The 20,114-nt window shown below is 45.3% G+C and overlaps 1 protein-coding gene across 5 annotated transcripts in view; it reads left to right on the plus strand.

Annotated features, from left to right (window-relative positions):
* Nucleotides 1–9,974: 9,974 nt before the first annotated feature.
* The window catches only part of LRCH2 (leucine rich repeats and calponin homology domain containing 2), a 57,967-nt gene continuing 47,827 nt past the window's right edge, over nucleotides 9,975–20,114 (plus strand). For 2 of the 5 annotated variants that reach the window (XR_014543541.1, XM_083595393.1), the window contains exon 1: nucleotides 9,982–10,481. Coding sequence is in view for 3 of the 5 variants with exons in the window: in XM_083595393.1 (XP_083451519.1) it covers nucleotides 10,001–10,481 (481 nt within the window). In the remaining 2 variants the exon portion in view is untranslated. Of the gene's footprint in view, nucleotides 10,482–20,114 lie in introns of all 5 variants that reach the window. The other 3 variants (XM_083595392.1, XM_083595391.1, XR_014543542.1) reach the window with 3 other exon arrangements.

The raw sequence follows: 20,114 nt of genomic DNA on the forward strand, positions 1-20,114 counted from the left end.
TGGGTCTGGTCTTGTCCAGACAGATAGTGGAATCAGCAAGGGATACCCACATGACTTAAAGGTGCTGCTGTGCAATGCCAGGTCAATGATTCATAAGACCACTGCCATCCATGACTTGATCATGGATGGAGGACTTGACCTGGCATGTGTAACAGAGACTTGGTTGGATGAAGCAGATCAGCCTGTCATTGTCGCTGTTTGTCCACCAGGTTTCTGTTACGCACAGCAACCCAGGCCTTGGGGGGGGGGGGGTTTGCAGTGATTTTTAGGAAATCATTAGTTTGCACCAGGCATCCTATTGGGAAGACCCAGTTCTCTGAGTGCATGTTCTGGAAGTTGGGCAATAGAGGCAGTACAGGATTCCTTTTGGTGCACTGACCTCCCCGCTGCACCAAGGATTCCCTGCCCAAGCTGCTTCAAGTCATGGTGGATGTTCTCCTGGAGACACCTAGCTTGGTTGTCCTAGGAGATTTTAACATCCACACTGACACGACCTTACAAGGGGTCGCTCGAGACTTCATGGAAAGCATGGCCTCCATGGGGCTGTCCCTGAATGAGTCTGGCCCAATGCATAGTTGCGGACATGCCTTAGACCTGGTGCTCATTCTGAATCTGACTGGACACGGGTTAGAGCTCAATGTCGAGCCTACCAAGTGGCGATGGTGACGGCAAAGAAGATTTTCTTCACCGCCTCTATTGCATCTGCAGAAAACAGCAGCAGGAGACTCTTTCAGGTGCTTCACAATTTAGCAGAACCAACTGCTCCATCTGGACCCAGTACAGGCCACATGATCTCCTGCAATGATTTTGCAAAGTTTATTGCAGATAAAGTTGCTCAGATTCGGGAAGAGGTATACTCCACCGTGGAAGCAGGGCCAGGGTGGGAGAGTGCTAGAGTCCTGTCTAGTCAAGTTGCGTGGGATCAGTTCCAATCTGTTACCTCCGAGGATGTGGACAGGCTTCTTGGATGAGTGAAACCAACCACTTGTCTCCTTGAAAAGCTAGCCGGGAAGGGCTGGGTGATGCGCTTCACAGGGTGGTGAATGCTTCTTTCTGTGAGGGAGCCTTCCCCGACCTGCTGAAAGAGGTGGTCATTAAAACGCTTCTTAAAAAAAACATCTCTAGACCTGGCCAATATGGCCAACTATCACACGGTCTCAAATCTTCCATTCTTGGGCAAGGTGATAGAGCAAGTGGTTGCTGAACAACTCCAGACATGCCTGGAAGAAGTGGACCATTTGGATCCCTTCCAGTCGGGATTCAGGCCTCATCATGGGACTGAAACTGCCTTGGTCGCACTGGGCGATGATCTCCGGCAGGCTAGGGACAAAGGTGAGAGCTGTTTCCTAGTTCTGTTGGATCTCTCAGTGGCTTTTGATACCATCAACCATAACATCCCTCTGGACCGTCTAGAGGGGCTGTGAGCTGGGGGCACTGTTATACAATGGTTGCACTCCTTTCTCCTGGGCCGTGCCGAGAAAGTGGTGTTGGGGGATGAGTGTTCAGACCCCTGGGCTCTCACCTGTCCCCCACGCTTTTCAACATCTACATGCACCCTTTGGGAGAGATCATCAGGGGGTTCAGTTGGGTGTTCATCAATATTCGGATGATACCCAGCTCTACCTCTCTTTCAAATCAGAACCAGTGAAGGCGGTGAAGGCCCTGTGTGAGTGTCTGGAGGCAGTTGGAGGATGGATGGGGACTAACAGATTGAGGTTAAATCCTGACAGGACAGAAGTACTGTTTTGGGGGGGACAGGGGGTGGGCAGGTGTGGAGCACTCCCTGGTTCTGAATGGGGTAACTGTGCCCCTGAAGTACCAGGTGCATAGCCTGGGAGTCATTTTGGACTCACAGCTGTCCATGGAGGCGCAGGTCAATTCTGTGTCCAGGGCAGCTGTTTATCAGCTTCATCTGGTATGCAGGCTGAGACCCTACCTGCCTGCGGACTGTCTCGCCAGAGTGGTGCATGCTCTAGTTATCTCTTGCTTGGACTACTGCAATGCGCTCTATGTGGTGCTACTTTTGAAGGTGGCCCAGTAACTACAACTAATCTAGAATGTGGCAGCTAGACTGGCGACTGGGAATGGCCGCCGAGACCATATAACACCGGTCTTGAAAGACCTACATTGGCTCCCAGTACGTTTCTGGGCACAATTCAAAGTGTTGGTGTTGACCTTTAAAGCCCTAAACAGCCTCTGACCAGAATACCTGAAGAAGCATCTCCACCCGCATCATTCTGCCCGGACACTGAGGTCCCGCGCCGAGGGCCTTCTGGCGGTTCCCTCACTGCGAGATGTGAGGTTACAGGGAACCAGACAGAGGGCCTTCTCGGTAGTGGCACCTGCCCTGTGGAACGGCCTCCCACCAGATGTCAAGGAAATAAACAAATACCAGACTTTTAGAAGACATCTGAAGGCAACCCTGTTTAGGGAATATTTTAAGGTTTAACAGACCACCGTATTTTAATATTTTGTTGGAAGCTGCCCAGAGTAGCTGGTGAAACCAAGCCAAATCGGCGGGGTATAAATAATAAATTATTGTTATTATTATAACCATACAGAGTACAAAGCAATTAAAAAGTCCTCATAACAGCAAGCTGTGAACTTCCCTGAGATTTTCAGGTGAAGGGTGGTATACAAATTTAATAAATAAAATAAAATAAATAAATAAATGATAACTTAAAATGGCTGCTTGAATTTCAGCTTCCATCAGGCCAAGCTAGCATGATCAATGGTTGGGATTAGGAGAGTTGTATGTTGTATTCACATTAATGCCATATTAATCTTTATTGATTGCATTTCAACATACCACAGTTTTCCTGATTTTTCACATTTTACGATGATTGATGATTAATGTTGACCATATTTCCCCCCCCCCCAATTTCATTTCATTTGCATTCCTAAGAATTTGGGTTGGGGGGGGTCATTGACAACTTTATAAGCTCGTCAAAGGGTCCATGAACTCAACAGTTGGAGAAAATGTTGTTTTAAACATATTAAGTAGCCCTATATTGGGCAAAGAAGTAATCACCACTCCCTTAGTAGGTTGTGAACTCTGCTTCCTAAGAGGTTTTTCAGCAGAGGTTGGATGGCCATCTGTCATGGATGCTTTAGCTGAGCTCCCTGTATTGCCAGGGCTGGACCAGATGACCCCTTCCAATGCTACAATCCCATGATTCTGTGTTTTGGACAGTACTGTGTTTTCAGAATATTTCAAAAGAGGAATTACGTCCCAACAGGGAAGGGAACAGCTGATGTTTGTGAATGGTTATAGCTAAGCAGCAGAGCTCATGTTCTGCCATATATACAGTGGTACCTTGGGTTTTGAACTTAATCCATTCTGAAGTCCATTCTTAAACCGAAACCATACTTAAACTGAAGTGCGCTTTCCCACCACCGGTGCCCTTCCACCGTTCGGATTCCGTTCTTAGACAGGGGTAAAGTTCTCAAACCAAGACACTATTTCTGGTTTTGCGGAGTTTGTAAACCAAATTGTTCTTAAACTTGACTGTTCTTAAACTGCGATAGGTTTGAGTCTCTGCCATCTCAAGGTAGGGGTTAGAAAGGCTTCTAACTCAGGCCCCTGCAAGTCAGTGAAGATCTGGTGTAGCCAGTGCAGCAGTTTCCAGATGTTATGAACTCCAATGAATATGTTTTTTAACTGCTTGCTCATGATTAAACATGATCTTGATGCTATGGGGGCAGTCACCCACAATTCTGCTTTTTGTGCCTGCAAAGGTTTTGGGGGGGGGCTAGTGGTTACAGTGTCAGAATAGGACCTGGAAGACCAGGGTTCAAATCCCCATGCATCCATGAAGCTCACTGGATGATCCAGTCACTGCCTCTCAGCCTGACCTACCTCACAGGGTAGTAGTGGAGATTACCATGAACACAACCTTGAGGAGGGGGCGAACCTTAAGCTCCTTGAAGAAGAAGGTGGGATGCAATAAATAAATGAAAAATAAGGGGTGAAACTGTGCTTCATTTCCTATGTGTATATCCTGTAACTTCCTAAATGAACTCCTGTAACGTTTTATACAACAAGCGTTTTGTACTACAAGTGTTCTGGTTTATTTTTATCTTGCATTTGTTGTGCTATTTCTTTTCCAGATAGCAATAATGTAGTAGCTAATCTGGGGAAAACATCACAAACCAAACTAAAGCAGAGAAAGCCAACCAAAGCACTATTCATCTGATTATTGCTGGCATCCGTCTGTTTCGGGAATCAATGTAGAAGTGCACCTTTGGGGGTGAAGTCAAACTTGGAAGGTTACAGCATTGACCGATGAGGGAGAAACATATTTTGCTGCAGCTGGACAGGTGAAGGAGTCAGTTGTGCTGCTGCAAATGCACCATCAACTTTGGTTGGTGGCCTAGACATGGGCCCCTATCATGACAGGGATAGCCTAATGTCTGTCTTCAATGCTCTAGTAACTTCTAGGCTAGATTACCGTGATATGTGGGGCTGACTCTGAAGATGGTTCAGAATCTTCAGCTGGTGCAGAATTCAGTAGCCAGGTTCCACACTGGAGGATGACGTTTCAGCATATAGCACCAATCCTGCAAATAGTTTCTGGGCTCAATTCAAAGTGCTGATTTTGACCAATAAAGCCTTAAGTGGCTCAGGAATGCAAAACCACTTTTCCCCATATAAACCAACCCAGACCCTGTTTGTGGGATGCTCCCACTAGCGAGCCAGCCTTGTTCGTTTCATCATTACATACCTTTAGGCTCCAGATGAAAACATTCCTTTTCTCCCAGGCCTTTGCCTAATTAAACAATCTATGGCCTTTTAAACTGGGGTGTAGGTATTGTTGTGTTTGTTACTATGTTGTGTATTTTTGTGTTTTTATATTGTAAACCACCCTCTGATCCTTGGATGAAGGGCAGTATAGATAAATAAAAATAAATAAAACAGACCACTTGGGGATCTACTTTGGATGAAGGGTGGTTTTAAAAGTTGAATGAATGAATGAATACTGTCCCACACGTTACCCACATGCCTGTCAATACCCCGAAGAACTCTCAAAATTTAGTGAGATAATATTGACTTTTATAATGATTATTATTAAGGCAATTACTATACAACCTACTATATGAAAAGATATCTCTAAGCAGTTTGTAAAATAACAGCAATGACATAAGTTTCAAAAAGAACCCATAGAACCATTCATGTGAATTACTAATCAATACAGCAATAAATTTCGAAACCCATTCCCACAAACCACCTCTCAGTCTCCTGACTCTCTCCCAGTCTTCACTCATCCATCCTGGCTCTCACACGAGCAAACTCACAGATCACCACCCTCAAAATAAAAAAATAAAAAATAAAATCTCACAAAGAAGAGGGTTCTTGCAATCTGCTGGCATCTCCCTAGTCTCTCGCTCTAGGGATGATGGGTAGGCGCCCAGGACTGATAAAACTTTTTCAGGCAGGCAGCTTACAACAGTGTCCTCTTCTGCTGCACCACACACACACAATTTCAGGCTACAGCAGGTTGGGTGTGGTGAGTTTTCTCAGAGGTACCAAGGATGGCAAATATGGCACCCCCTCCACCCATAGTTCATTTGCTGGCCTCTGCACAACTCTTCCAGAAGCTCTTCTACCTTTGCACAGTTGTGGGGAGCCTCCAGCAAATTGCCTAGTCTTGATTGGCCAGAGTGTCCCAGTTGTCCTATGCAGCCATTTTCCCCAAACCATGCCCACCAGACTCAAGAACTACCCACCTGCCTTTCCAAGTCAGTTTGTTTGCCCCCATCCAGCCCACCAGGTTACACACCGGGATGCTGGAATAAAGAAGTGAAGGTCCCTGCCCATTGCTTGAAATGAAAGCCCAGCTGTCACCCATATTCATCATATGCACAGAACACACTAGTAGAAACAGGCACTTGTCATATCGGCAGATCCTGAGATTACTTTTTGATGGTGTATAAAATAAGAGAGGAGCATGACTAAGATGATCAAGGGTCTGGAAACCAAGCCTAATAAGGAGCAGTTGAAGGAGTTGAGTATGTTTAGCCTGGAAAAGAGGAGACTGAGAGGAGATATGATAGCCATCTTCAAATACCATAAGGGCTGTCACATGGAAGAGGGAGCAAGCTTGTTTTCTCCGGCTCTAGAGGGTAGGACCCAAACCAATGGCTTCAAGTTACAAGAAAGGAGATTCCTACTAAACATACAGAAAATCTTTCTGACAGTAAGACCTGTTTGACAGTGGAACAGTCTCCCTCGGGAGGTTGTGGACTCGCCTTCATTGGATGTTTTTAAGCAGAAGTTGGGTAGCCACTTAGATTCCTGCATTGCAGGGTGTTTTGGGCTAGATCACCCTCAATATCCCTTCCAGCTCTACAGTTCTATGATTCTATAAAAGTTGCAGGCATCATGAAACTTAACATGCAGCCTGACCTCATGGCTGCTGCTTACAACATTTAGCCTAATTTCTGGACTGCCACCACCCCACTTCATGATTCCAACCAGAGACGCCAGCTTCCAGAGGAGAATGGGGGAGCCGATGTTGCGTGGCACATGACACTGTGCACATGGCGTCCCAATATCGTGTGTGTGATGTCAGGATGTCAGAGAAGCTGGGTGTGGAGCTAAAAGCAGTGGCAGTGCAGCTTCAATGTCCATGGCTCCTTCTCCTGCCACCACCGAAGGAGCTGGCCACTGAAGCGGCGCAGTGCTTGGTCTCTTCCTCCACTTTTGAACATGGGGGCAACCCCCCCAAAAATATATATTGGGGTGACCCAAAAGGGCTCAGTCTCTAGGAGATGGCCCCCCTTGCTTTGCTTGATGGAGAGCCCTGGACTTGGATTCTTGCTATTTTTATGACATTTCAGCTATACAGCTGCAAATAAAACATTTTGTGTTTTAAGTGCAATATACAATGTGACACTAGATGGCGAGCCTTACAGAAAATTCAATGTATTTTTAAAAAACACTTAAAAAAATATTTTTGGAATGGTTTTTATTATATGTGTGTAGATTCCACCATTATGTCTGGTTTCCAGCTAGGTTTTTTGGAGGGTTGTTTCTTCTTCTTCTTCTTCTTCTGGATTAGCACAGCCTTTTCTATATTTCTACATAAATCCACAAGCTCTGTCTGAGCAGAAAGGACAATAAGTCTTGTATTTCTCCATCTATGCAGGAGGTAAAGATGATGGTGATGAAGATGACAGTTCTCCTTAAATCCCCAAGCGCTGACTACCAGCAGAGATGGATGGTGATGATTTTTCACATAAGCCAGCAAGGAAAAAAAGACTAATAACATTTTCTTTGCTTTGTTATAAAAAAAGTAATGCCATATGACTTTTTGTTTTTGCTTTGTTATATAAAAAATTAATATGAAAAAAAAAGGAATGCAGCACTTTCCATTTATAAGAAAACACTGAAGCGGTTTCAATCAGGTGACAGCAAAAATTGCAAAACATTTTTTAGTAGGGGCAATCAGAATAAGTTCTATCATTTGATTACAAACCACCAGAATGTATTTTGTATAGTTAAGTTTTTACCTTTATGTTCAGAAGTAGTTGTTTTTAATTGCTATGGCTAGTGGCTGGATATGGAAACGCTACAAAACCCATGTCTAAAAATAAAATGAAATAAAAAGTGTGTGTGAATGGGAAATATTTTTTTGGGGGGGAGGTATGCGTTTTCTCTTCAAAAACCCACATTGCAGGGGGGCGGGATTTGGTTGGTCGGTTTGCAAACTTGAATGAAATTTTCTTTTTTCTTCTTCTTCTTCTTTGGTGATCACTTGTAGTGGAGTAAGATTGTCTTCCATAAACACGGTTTTAACAATGAGTCCGTAAGTGACTGTGGAGGCCAATTCTGGATCCACACGTCCTTCCACAGTGGAGACATTGGTTTCTGGGTGGGAGTTGATCACGGTGTGGATTTGCCAAGCATGCCTTCCTCCTAACACGTCCTTGCGTCCTGAGTTTGAGTGTCTTCAAAGCCCATGACACTTTTGGTAAAGGCTGTTCTCCAACTGGAGTGCTTGCAGGCCAATGTTTGTCACCCAGTTGTCAGTGTTTATACTACATTTTTTTAGATTTGCCTTGAGGCAGTCTTTAAACCTCTTTTGTTGACCACCAGCATTACGCTTTCCATTTTTTAAGTTTGGAATAAAGTAGTTGCTTTGGAAGGCGATCACAAGGCATCTGCACATGACCACTCCAACAAAGTTGATGTTGAAGAGTCATTGCTTCCACACTGTGATCTTTGCTTCTTCCAGTACACTGACATTAGTTCGCCTGTCTTCCCAAGTGATGTGTAAAATTTTTCGGAGACACCGTTGATGAATCTTTCAAGGGGTTAGAGATGGCGTTTATAAGTGCTCCATGTTTCACAAGCATATAGTAAGGTTGGTAGTACAATAACTATGTAAACAAGCATTTTGGTTTCCCTGCAAATGTCCCGGTCCTCAAACACTCTGCACTTCAGTTGGGAGAAAGCCACACTCACAGAGCTCAGGTGACGCTGGATTTCAGCATCAATGTTGGCCCTTGTGGAAATATAACTACCTAGGTAGGAGAAGTGATCCACATTTTCCAACGTTACCATTGAGTTGGATTTGTAGCGCTGCAGAGGGGTTATTTTGCACTTGTTGGTGCATCACTCTGGATGTTGAGTGATAGGCCAAGCTTTTTGTAAGCTTCTGCAAAGATATTTTGGATGGTTTGGAGGCCATCCTCTGAGCGTGCGCACACTACGTTGTCATCAGCATACTGAAGTTCTATGACAGAAGTTATGGTAATCTTATTCTTTGCTTTCAGCCTGCTCAGACTGAAGAGCTTTCCATCTGTTCAATATATGATTTCTACTTCGGTGGGGAATTTCCCTTCGACAAAGTGTAGGATCATGGCAATGAAAATAATGAATAGAGTTGGGGCAATAACACAACCCTGTTTTAACACCTGATTCCACTGTGAATGGTTCACTTTGAGAGCCATTGTTATCTGCAATTGTTGCTGTCATATTATCATGGAGGAGCTGAATGATGTTTACAAATTTATCTGGGCAGCCAATTTTCAGAAGGACAGTCCACAGGGCATTACAATTTACAGTGTCGAAAGCCTTAGTCAGGTCAATAAACGCCATATACAGCGGTTGGTTTTGCTGTCTGCATTTTTCTTGAAGCTGTCGAGCGGTGAAAATCATGTCCGCTGTCCCCCTAGAAGGCCGAAAACCATTTTGGGATTCAGGAAAGGTCACCTTGGATATTGTTACGAGAAGGTTTGCTAAGATCCTTGCAAGAATTTTGCCAGCTGCAGCTAATAGAGAGATGCCTCGACAGCTTCCACAATCAGTTCTGTCACCTTTTTAAAAAAGAGATTGGTAATTGTGGCATCTCTAAAGTCTGCTGGGATTTCCTCTCTTTCCTAGATTATTTCGATGAGCTTGTGAAGTTGTGTAAATTCAATTCCGCCCACTTTGAAGACTTTGGCAGGTATCCCATCAGGTCTGCTGTCTTTGTTGTTCTTCATTTGGTTAATAGCTGTACACAGCTCTCCCAGATTTGGAAATACCCCAAGCTCATCTCTAACTTGTTTTGGGGGAATTTGTGAGAGGACCCCAGCAGCTACGGGGGAGTGGGGGCGGGTCAGGTGAGCCCCTCCCTGATGACATGAGGTGGCGTGTACACCCACCCTCTGAATGGCAATGCCCGTCAACTTGCGCCCCCCCCATATATTTTAACGGGGCCCCCCTAAGACCCCTCGGCCCGGCTCCTCAGATGTTCTGACAGCAGAATCGGGAGGCCGCCCCTGAATCCCTGAGGCGCCTCCTGAGGAGAAAACGGCCTCGCCTCGCGCCCGCCCGTTCCCGCCTCAGACAGGCGGAGACGCTCCCGCCCCCTTCCCCCCCCCCGCCTGCTCTCTCTCGCGCGGCCCGGCCCCTCCCCGGCGCCTGCGCAGTACCCGCGCCGACGCTGCTCCCTCCTGCCGCCGTTTGTTATTATTGTGGGTCGCGCGGCGTCGGTTCTCCTCAGCGGCATCGATGGCGGCCGGGCAAGGCGGAGGCACCACGGGCGGAGGCGGCGGAGCAGGGGGCTCCGGGCCCAGCTCGGGCCCCTCCGGCCCTCCGCCCTCGTCCCCGCTGTCCCTGCCGCCCCTTCCCCCGCCGCCCCCGCCGCTGCCTCTCCCTCCGCCGCCGCCGCCGCCCTGCTCGGAGTTGGGCCTGCCGGGCTCGGGGTTCTTCGGGCTGCCGGCGCACCTCACGCTCTCGTACCCGGGCACGGGGCCGGCCTGGGCGGCGGGCGGCGGAGGCGCTTCGGGCGGCGGCGCCTCGTCGTCCGCGTCGTCTTCGTCGTCGTCCTCCCCGGCGCCTCCCTCGGGCCGCAGCCTGGAAAAGGCCCTGGAGGAAGCCGGCAGCTCCGGCATCCTCTGCCTCAGCGGCAGGAAGCTCCGGGAGTTCCCGCAAGCCTCCGGAGCAGCGCCCGGGGCCGCCGCCTACGACCTCAGCGACACCACCCAGGCCGGTGAGGAAAGACAGGTGGGGCGGGGTGGGGGCGAGGTCTGTGCGTGAGAGAGAGGGGATCAGGGCTCTCTCTTGGGCAGCGGGTGTCCCTTGGCAGAAGGGGCGCGCAGGAGAAGGGCGCGGGAAGGGTGGGCGGCGGAGTGAGGGGTGCGAGGGGAGGGGGAGTTTAAGGATGAATGAATGGGTGGAATGGAGGGGGAACAAGAAGAAGAGGAGCCAGCGGGGAGGAAGGGGGGGTAGAAGAAGGTGACGGATGTGGGAGTGGGGGGGTGTCGGTCGTTGCATGGAGTGGGGGTCGCCGTGGGGTGGGCTTATTTTGGGCCAGTCAGTCAGCCTCACCTGCCTCGCAGGGTTGCGAGGTTGTAAAATGGGGAGGAGGAGAGCACTGCACTCAGCTGTCATCTGAGGGCAGTCATTCCACCAGGCTTCCTCAGTGCCACATTGGAGTTTTCTTGTGTTTCATTTCCCTCTTCCCTCCTCCCCCCCCCCCTTGTATGCTGTATTTTTGTTCGTTTGTTTGTTAGAATGTAAGCCTGCAGGTAGAGAGCGTCTTGTTTTGACTTCATGTATGTAAGCTGCTCTGGTAGCCTTTTTTGGCAGACGAATTGGGGGTGCAAGTGCTCCAAATAATGAATGAATGGATGAATGTGTGCCACTTTGAGCTTGCTGGGGGAAAGGTGGGCTTTACAGTGGTACCTCGCGTTACAGACGCTTCAGATTACAGACACTTCAGGTTACAGACTCCGCTAACCCAGAAATAGTACCTCAGGTTAAGAACTTTGCTTCAGGATGAGAACAGAAATTGCGACGCCGCAGCGCAGCGGCAGCGGGAGGCCCCATTAGCTAAAGTGGTGCTTCAGGTTAAGAACAGTTTCAGGTTAAGAACAGACCTCCAGAACGAATTAAGTACATAACCTGAGGTACCACTGTAAATGCAATCAGTCAATGAAGAGGATGCATCAGACATGAGGGAAAGATAAAAAAGAAGAGTTGAAGGGAGAAGAGTTGGGGGCTTGCGGTTGGAGAGGTGCCTGCATGCAAGGAGAGGGGATCGCAAAAAAGGAAGGATGGAAAGGAATGGAAATGGTGTGTGTTTGTGTGTGAATGAGTGAAGATGGAAGCAGGGTTTGTATAAAAGGGTACAGGCTTCAGAAATGGTATTTGTGATTTAGGGGTTTGCTATGGGGGCAGCTAGAGCTGGTTGCAGAAAATGTTGCTGGAGGTGGAAAAGGGGAAGTGGGAGGAGGCTTGTGTACATTAAGGGAGAGGCGGCCGCTGCTGAGGAAGGTGAAGGTGACAAGGGGGGAGTAGTTGCAAGTAGGGGGGCTGGGGAAGATCCAGGCCCCATGAGGAGGAGGGTGCTATGTGCAAGGATGGGGATGCTTGGGGAAGGAGCAGCGTATAAAGGGGAGGGGGGCTGAATTGGCTTTATTGTTTGCTTCTGCAGGAGAAGAAACTAGGGTGGCAGAGGGCTGTGCTGCCAAGAGTGGGGAAGAAGCTTGTAAAGGGGAATCCATTTTTCTCTTAAGGAGAAGAAGTTAAAGAGAGAGGGGGTTGAGTAATGGATGCTGACTTGAGAAAAGTGGTGTTTTGGGGAGCAAGGTCAAAGCTGCCTTTCTGTGACTGAGTATGAGGCAAGGGTGACAGGATTAGCATGTGGCTGGATTACAGGGATAGGGGCCTAGTTTATTTGTTTACTTTTCAGGAGAGGTTTATTTGTTTACTTTTCAGGAGATGGTTTGGAGCAATTTAAAATCTATCACAAAGGTACCATGTAGGATGCATGGGATGTTGGGCTGTTAGGTTAGGCCTGCCCTGCTGATAGAGCTGCAGTGGGAGGCAGGAGCATACCTGCGGTGCTGGCATTGTTGCAGGGAGACAGGGTGTGTGTGGCGGGGTGACATTGTGGGGATGTGAGGACAAGGTTGGATTGAGAGTGGAGCAAGATATTGTACAGCTTGTGGTATGTTGTTGGGATTAGAGCTGCACTTTTGAAGCACAGGGCAGGGGGATGGGGCTGCATTGAGAAGTATGTGTGGGGAATGTGATAATGGATTTGGGGGTAGAGAGGAAAAAAGAGGAGCGCAGCTTGCTGCCAGAAGGAGGGCTGGCCTGAAATGTCGCAGAACATTTGAGAAGTTCATTGTAGCAGCACAAGATGGAGAGGCTGTGGGGTGGGTTGATAATTCTTTTGTAGTGGATGCACAAGGTGTGTGGGAGTGGGTGGGGGATGGGTTTTCATGGGAGAAAAAACCCTGGTTTTTCCAAAATGCTACAGAGTTGCTACAGGGATGCTACAGTGAGATAGATTGCAAGTCAGACTTTGCCAGAGAGAGATTGTGTGTGTGTGTGTGTGTGTGTGTGTGTGTGAGCACACACGCTCACGTGTGTGTAAATGGGATAGGAACTGGGTGCACTGCAGTTGCAAGGTGAAGCTTTGAGGCACAAGGATAGGTTGAGAGAAGGGTTGGGGAATTAGCATAATAGGGATTAGGTTGGTTAGACTTGCAAGAGAAAAAAGAAGCTGGACGATAGGTGTGATTGTAGGAGAATCATGACAGATTAGTGTCTTGAGTGTGGAATGTCAGATACAAGTGACTGCTTTTAATGGGTTGCTTCTTTTATAAATGATTTGTTTGACTGGGGCACTGGCTTGATGTTTAAATATGCTAATCCAGAGAGGTACAATGCCACAATGCTTCTAGAACATTAAGAAATGCACATGCTGTGGTTTTGTTTATAAATACAAGCAAAGCAGCATATTGGCTATATATAGATACTTATTAAATTATAATGCAGAGTTCTTATTTGAGGCACTCTTGGGACCAATGTAAATTTAATGGGATTCATAAGCTTCAGGAGTAGTCTTGTAGGACTACCCATCAGAGCTGTAAACATTTATGAAATCTTGCTTGGTATTCTTCCATTTCTCAAAACTGAACATTAATGATAGCTTGGAGATTGAGATGGTGGCTTAGAGTGCAGAGTTAGATAATTGATTTATCATTCTGGATGCAAGACTACAGCACCTGTGACTATTCTGTGATCCCATGGTCACTGTTGAGTCCTCATTCTCCATTAATCTCTGTTGAGGGCTGCATTTTGGATCTCTGTTAAGTTCTCTATTTATTGGAAGGAGAAAATCTGGAAGGGCAGATGTGAAATTGGACAGTATTTTGGAATAATAACTGTTGAGTTTGTTTACCCATTGCATATAAATTTTAGTTGCCTTAGAAACAGTACAATTAAAGCAAGAGATAAAATTAATGAATGTCTCCTGCCTATAAACAGATTCTACTTAAGTATATTGAACACACTAAGATCATTACTATATATAGTGCTATCAGTATTCTTCAATATAAAGACCTTCTGTATAAAATGTCTGTCATGTAGCAAAGCTTAGGTCCCCTAAAGAAGTTCATTAACTTGGCACATACATAGTTAATATGCCAAGAGGTTTAGTATTAATAATAGGTGGTTTGTGAATAACTGCTGTTAATAACATTATCACTGTTAGTACTTTCTGCATTTCATTTCCTTGCTATTTTCAATCCTCCCAGCTTTGTGTGGACTCTAGGCCAGGCATAGGGAATCTCTGGCCTGTGGGCCTAATTAGATATAGTCAGGGTCGTTATTTGATCTGCAAGACCCCCCCTGCAATTCATGCTCTCCTACCCTGCACCTGATGTCATATATGAGGCCAGGTGTGGGGCAGGTAAGGACCCTGCTCCCTACTTAAAGCGAAGTTGGCAGGCACTGCTGATCAGCTGGTTCATGGCACTTACAAAGCTTTGTGTCTTTGCCCTACCATCAAAGAAAAACTTCATCTGACATAATAGTGACATTCAGGGAATTGACAGGTGGCTGGGGTCACCTACCTGTCAAAATGGTCTCTGCGGAAAGATCCCTACTCCTGCCGTGGTCCATGAAAGCTATTATTCCTCAATAAATTTGTTAGGTTTTAAGGTGCCTCATTACTAATTTTTCTTTATACAACAATGCATGTAGACAATGACATCTTAATCATGTACAGTTAACATATCAGGAAGTGATAATCTGCTTTTTTAAAATCAAAGACCATCTTGACAGTGAGTCCTTGAAGGCTTGCTCCCTGTCTTGCAAGCCTTTCCTGGCCTGGGAGGGTGGGGCCCTGAATGACTCCAGCTATGAAAGCTGAGACTGCTGAACAGAATCTTGGGCTAGAGCAGGGGTCAGCAAACTTTTTAAGCAGGGGGCCAGTCCACTGTCCCTCAAGCCTTGGGGGCGGACTATAGTTTGAAGGGGGAAAAAGAAAAAATTCCTATGCCCCACAAATAATCCAGAAATGCATTTTAAATAAAAGGACACATTCTACTTATGTAAAAACACCCTGATTCTTTTTTTTTTAAATAAATTTTTATTGATTTTCCAACATGAATTGAGACACTTCACAACTAACAATACATAGACAAACAAACATATAAACACGTATAATTTCATAACCTTTTTTTCTTAAACCTTATTTCAACGACTTCCCCATACCTCCCTTTCCTGCATCCCTATTTTAAACTTTTTCAGCAACCCCTAATTTCAATTGCTTATGATTCAATTTCTTTGATCCTTTTTCTCTTACCCAATCATTTGTCGCTGCAATTCTGTTTTACATTACCCATGACATTTTAGCACTCATTAATTTTACAACAGTTCTTAAGATAAACTTTAAATTTCTTCCAATCTTCTTCCACCGTCTCTTTTCCTTGGTCGCGGATTCGGCCAGTCATCTCGGCCAGTCCCATATAGTCTATCACCTTCGTCTGCCACTCTTCCAGCGTGGGTAGTTCTTGTGTCTTCCAATACTTTGCTAAAAGAACTCTTGCTGCTGTTGTAGCATACATAAAGAACGTCCTATCTTTCCTTGACACCAATTGGCCTACCATGCCCAGGAGAAAGGCCTCTGGTTTCTTATGAAAGGTACACTTAAGGACCTTCTTAATTTCATTATAGATCATTTCCCAGAAGGCCTTGATCCTTGGGCACGTCCACCAAAGGTGGTAGAAAGTACCTTCAGTTTCATTACATTTCCAGCATTTATTATTGGGCGTATGATAGATTTTTGCAAGCTTGACTGGGGTCATGTACCACCTATAAATCATTTTCATAATGTTCTCTCTTAAGGCATTACATGCCGTAAACTTTATACCGGTAGTCCATAACTGTTCCCAGTCAGCAAACATAATGTCATGACCAATGTCTTATGCCCATTTAATCATAGCTGATTTAACCATCTCATCCTGTGTATTCCATTTCAACAGCAAGTTATACATTCTTGACAAATTCTTAGTATTGGGTTCCAACAATTCTGTTTCTAATTTTGATCTCTCCACCTGAAAGCCAATTTTCCTGTCCTGTTTGAAAACTTCATTTATCTGGTAATAATGAAGCCAGTCTCTTACTTTAGACTTCAATTTCTCATAGCTCTGCAAAAACACCCTGATTCTTGGACTGTCCGCGGGCCAGATTTAGAAGGCGATTGGGCCGGATCCGGCCCTCGGACCTTAGTTTGCCTACCCACGGGCTAGAGAATTGTTTAGGATTTTGTTGGGAGGGAGCTATTGCTGTTGTTGCTGTTAATTTTTTTGGATCTTTATTTTGGATCTTATGGTTTATGTGGAATTGGTCCAGTTTGGTTGTGTACTTTTTGATTACAGTATATGTTTATGACTACTTTTGTTTGTTGGTAGTTACGTTATTTTGAATATATTGAGTATAGTCTAAAATTTGGAAAGACGGCTTACAAATAAAACGATTGATTGATTTTACCTGGCTTTAGCAGTGTTAAAGTAAGAAAACGTAATGAAATTTATATTAATGAGGCCCTCTCAGTCAAAATCTCACAAAATTTTGTTTAAAGCTCTTTGTCAGAGAAAACAAGTGCAGGGGCGGGGAGCAAATTTGAAAGCAGCAATAAAATGTCCACCCTGGTTTCTTGGTTGTATTTTGTGTAGGCTGCTTTACCTTAAAGGAGCTGCTGGTTTACCTTTCAAGCTTCAATACTCTTGAGTTACGAAAGTTTTAAGTGTTTCACCTACCATTTTATAATGTAGGGTACAGCAGTCCAAACCCTCTTTGAGGGTGGGGGTGGCATTTGTACTTCGGATTGGGCAGAATGATCCTGCCCTTCTCTTCTAGCCTCTGCCTGCAGGTTGTTGCCAGTGTAACTCAGCCAGCATGGAACGCATTCTTGTGCTGCATAAGCAGAAGTGCCATTGGCAGGTTCTCTGCTGGATCCTGAGCTGGTCCTGCTGTTGTCACATTGGGCTGATTCAGGGACCATTGCTGCGCCAGCTCCAAGCTAGCCCAGCAATTTGCAACCCCCGTGTGTGTGTGACACGGCTGTAGGTATAGCTGTGGTTCCGATGTTCATTTAAGCCTCCCTCCACCCTCAGCAACCTAGGTTAGGATCACACCCTTTGATTTGTACTAGTTCAACTTTGTTGTGGAGTGGCAGGGTTGGGCATTTTCTTGACCAAAAAGATTTGATTGATTGGTCAAATTGATAATTTTTTAAAAAAACAACAACCTCAGAAACTTTATTGCAGTAGTAGAAAATGTACTTTAATAATCACATTAGATAATTACAAATTTTGTTTTACATAAGTTAACTGTAAGATACACTAAAAATATAGAAAGGGTTGAGAGCATATATGAAACTGCTATTAAATAAATTAGCAGATACTTAGCTTGCAAAAACTTGGCAAAAGACAGCCTAGGAAAGGGTTGGCCTTGTTTCACAAGGCCAAGTAGGAGAAGGGCATCTGTTTCTGATCTTAGGAAGAGCGTAGAATGATAAGGGAATAGGTATATTATCAATTTTCCTGTACCCAGGCCATATAGGGTTTCTAAAGTAGTCACAACCACTTTTAAGGGTGCCCAGAAGAAAATGGGCAACCAGTGCAGGTGTTGCAACATAGGTATAACATGCTCCCATTGGTGCATGTCAGTAACATGGTTGGTTTTGTTTCTGGACCAATAGTACATCCCAAATACTTTTTAAAGTATGAAATAATTGCAGAATATTATTATCTTTCACTTTTATCCTGACACATCAGGCTCAGCAAAGTAACAGCAACAAATAAGGTTTTATAATCTTTTAAAAGGCAGAAGTGTCAGTATTGAAGCTGGTTAAAGATCTTGGCTTGTTCTATCTTGGCAAGCATAGTTTCCTGACTTGGACTTAACGGGATGCTGATTTTTGATTAAAGACTTCCTGGATTAATCACAGTATGCTGAGGAGGGTTGAGGTGGCAAAAGAACAGAATATGTGGACACAAGGCTCATATTAGGTCACTATATGTATTTCATAACGGGGTCGCTCTCTGGTTCTGCCGTAACCCAGGACTGCTCTCTTAAGCGGGAGAAGTTGTGGAGAACAAATGACACTGTGTTCTGTTGTGAGAAGGGTGTGCATCTTTCGCCTGAATTTTTCCAGGATATTCCATATTTCATGAATACATTTTTATTAAAATAGGGCATAAATCCTTAAGCTAAAGTCCAGCAGAATGTGAAAGCCTCAGCTTATTATACAGGCAGATACACTGAGTTCATGTTCTCCCTGTTTCTTGTTTAACAGGAATAGAATGTGGCTTCCTGAGTACTGCTTTTTAAAACTAGGCTTATAACATTCATAATTGCAAAGAGAAAAAATGTGATGCGTGGGCGATGTTGGCTTAGGGCGCAAGGAGCAAAATGTAGCTTGGGCTGCCCATGGTTAGAGGGCTCTTGAAATGAAGTGGTGAAATATAATTTAATGATGCATCTTGCATGTTTTGGATGCCAAAACTTGAAAGTTATTTCATTTGCTTTTTGTTTGGAGGATTGCCCTGCTTGTGTGATGTGCCAGGAGAAATAAGTTCAAATAAACCTCTTCAGAGCCTTGTATGGCAGTCATGGGATTTTGAGGCTTGGAATCCTCTTCAGTGCTGCAGACACTTGACTAGTTACCCTCAGTCTTGTCAGCTATCAATAGCAAACTATATAATTGTTAAATAAATAATCTTAAGTATTTTCTTTTCACTCTGGAACATGCAAAAGAATGGGGGTAAGCCGCAACCATATGAGAAGAAAAATCTGGACTCCTGCCATTACGAAAATCACACAAAAAACAGACTAAATTCCATGCTTACACTGTATTCAGCAGCAGCTTCAGAGATAAACTAGATCTGTAGTCTTTAACTTTTTCAAACTTAGGAATCTTCTTCAAACCAAACATGTATTTGGAGACCCTCTGCCATTTATTTGCATGATGGTAGTGCTGTTGTGACTCTCTTTAAATCAGGCCGTGATGCAGTAGTGCAGGGGTCGGCAAGGCTTACCGGGCATGGGCCGGATCATTCCCGCGGAGATCTTCCATGGGCCGGACCGGTGCAGCTTGACGCCGGAAATCGCATCTGCTCATGGCTGCGGCGCCAGAAATTGCTTCTATGCATGCCCAGATGCCAAAAATTGCACCTGCGCAGAAGCTATTTTCGTTATCTGGGCATGTGCAGAAGTGATTTCCAGTGCCGTGGACATGCACAGATTCAATTTCCAGTGTCTGGGCATGCGCAGAAGCGATTTCTGGAGCCGCAGAAGAGAGTCCCTGTGCCACACTGTGCCAGTTTAGCGCCGCGTGCGGGGACTTGCTGAGCAGGCGGCTCGGTTCGGGGTGGCTCTTGGGCTGGTTAAACAGCCTCCATGGGCCGCTTCCAGCCCATGGGCCTTAGGTTGCCTAACCCTGCAGTCGTGGTCCCAACCCAACAGTTAAAGGCCACTAATCTATACTGCTCCCCCCCTTTCTTTTTCTCTTTCCCCATAAAATTCTATTAAAGCTTTTTCATAGTACAATAAGATACAAGAAACAAATCTAGATAGAAACGAAAACAGAAATAAAAAGAATTCCTGACTCTCACACAGGGTCTTTTATTAGCCATCTATTACCTTCACATGTATACAGTCCCTTCAGTGACCCAGAGTAGAGGACACACACACATAAAGTGGTACCTCGGGTTACAGACGCTTCAGGTTACAGACTCCGCTAACCCAGAAATAGTACCTCGGGTTAAGAACTTTGCTTCAGGATGAGAACAGAAATCGCGCGGCAGTGGCATGGTGGCAGTGGGAGGTCCCATTAGCTAAAGTGGTGCTTCAGGTTAAGAACAGTTTCAGGTTAAGAACAGACCTCTAGAACGAATTAAGTTCTTAACCCGAGGTACCACCCGAGGTACCACTGTATACAGTTTTCCACCAACACCACGCAGTACTTCCAGTCCACCTCAGATAATCGTATCAAAAGCTACCAAGAAGCCCAGGTGAATTAACAACTCCCCTTTCCTTTCTCATGACATTAGTCATCCTTCAGGGCTTTGTGCAAGTACTCTTTAGTTGCTGTCCTGCCATCCTGTTGTTGTTTTGTGCCATCTTTCAAAGGAACACTTTGAGGTTATATAACATGTTTCTCCCTGCATTAATAAAATAATAACAATATCCATTTATGTCTTTGTTCAGTGGACCTTAAACCCTCCTTCCTCTTTGTGAACAATTAAGGCAAATGCTTTAGTCATGATTTACTTTCATCTGCTGAGAAGTAGTACAATTAGTGCCCCAGAAGGCTGGATCC

The sequence above is a fragment of the Podarcis filfolensis genome, assembly GCF_964270895.1.
Source record: "Podarcis filfolensis genome assembly, chromosome: Z".
In the NCBI taxonomy this organism is placed as follows: Eukaryota; Metazoa; Chordata; class Lepidosauria; order Squamata; family Lacertidae; genus Podarcis; species Podarcis filfolensis.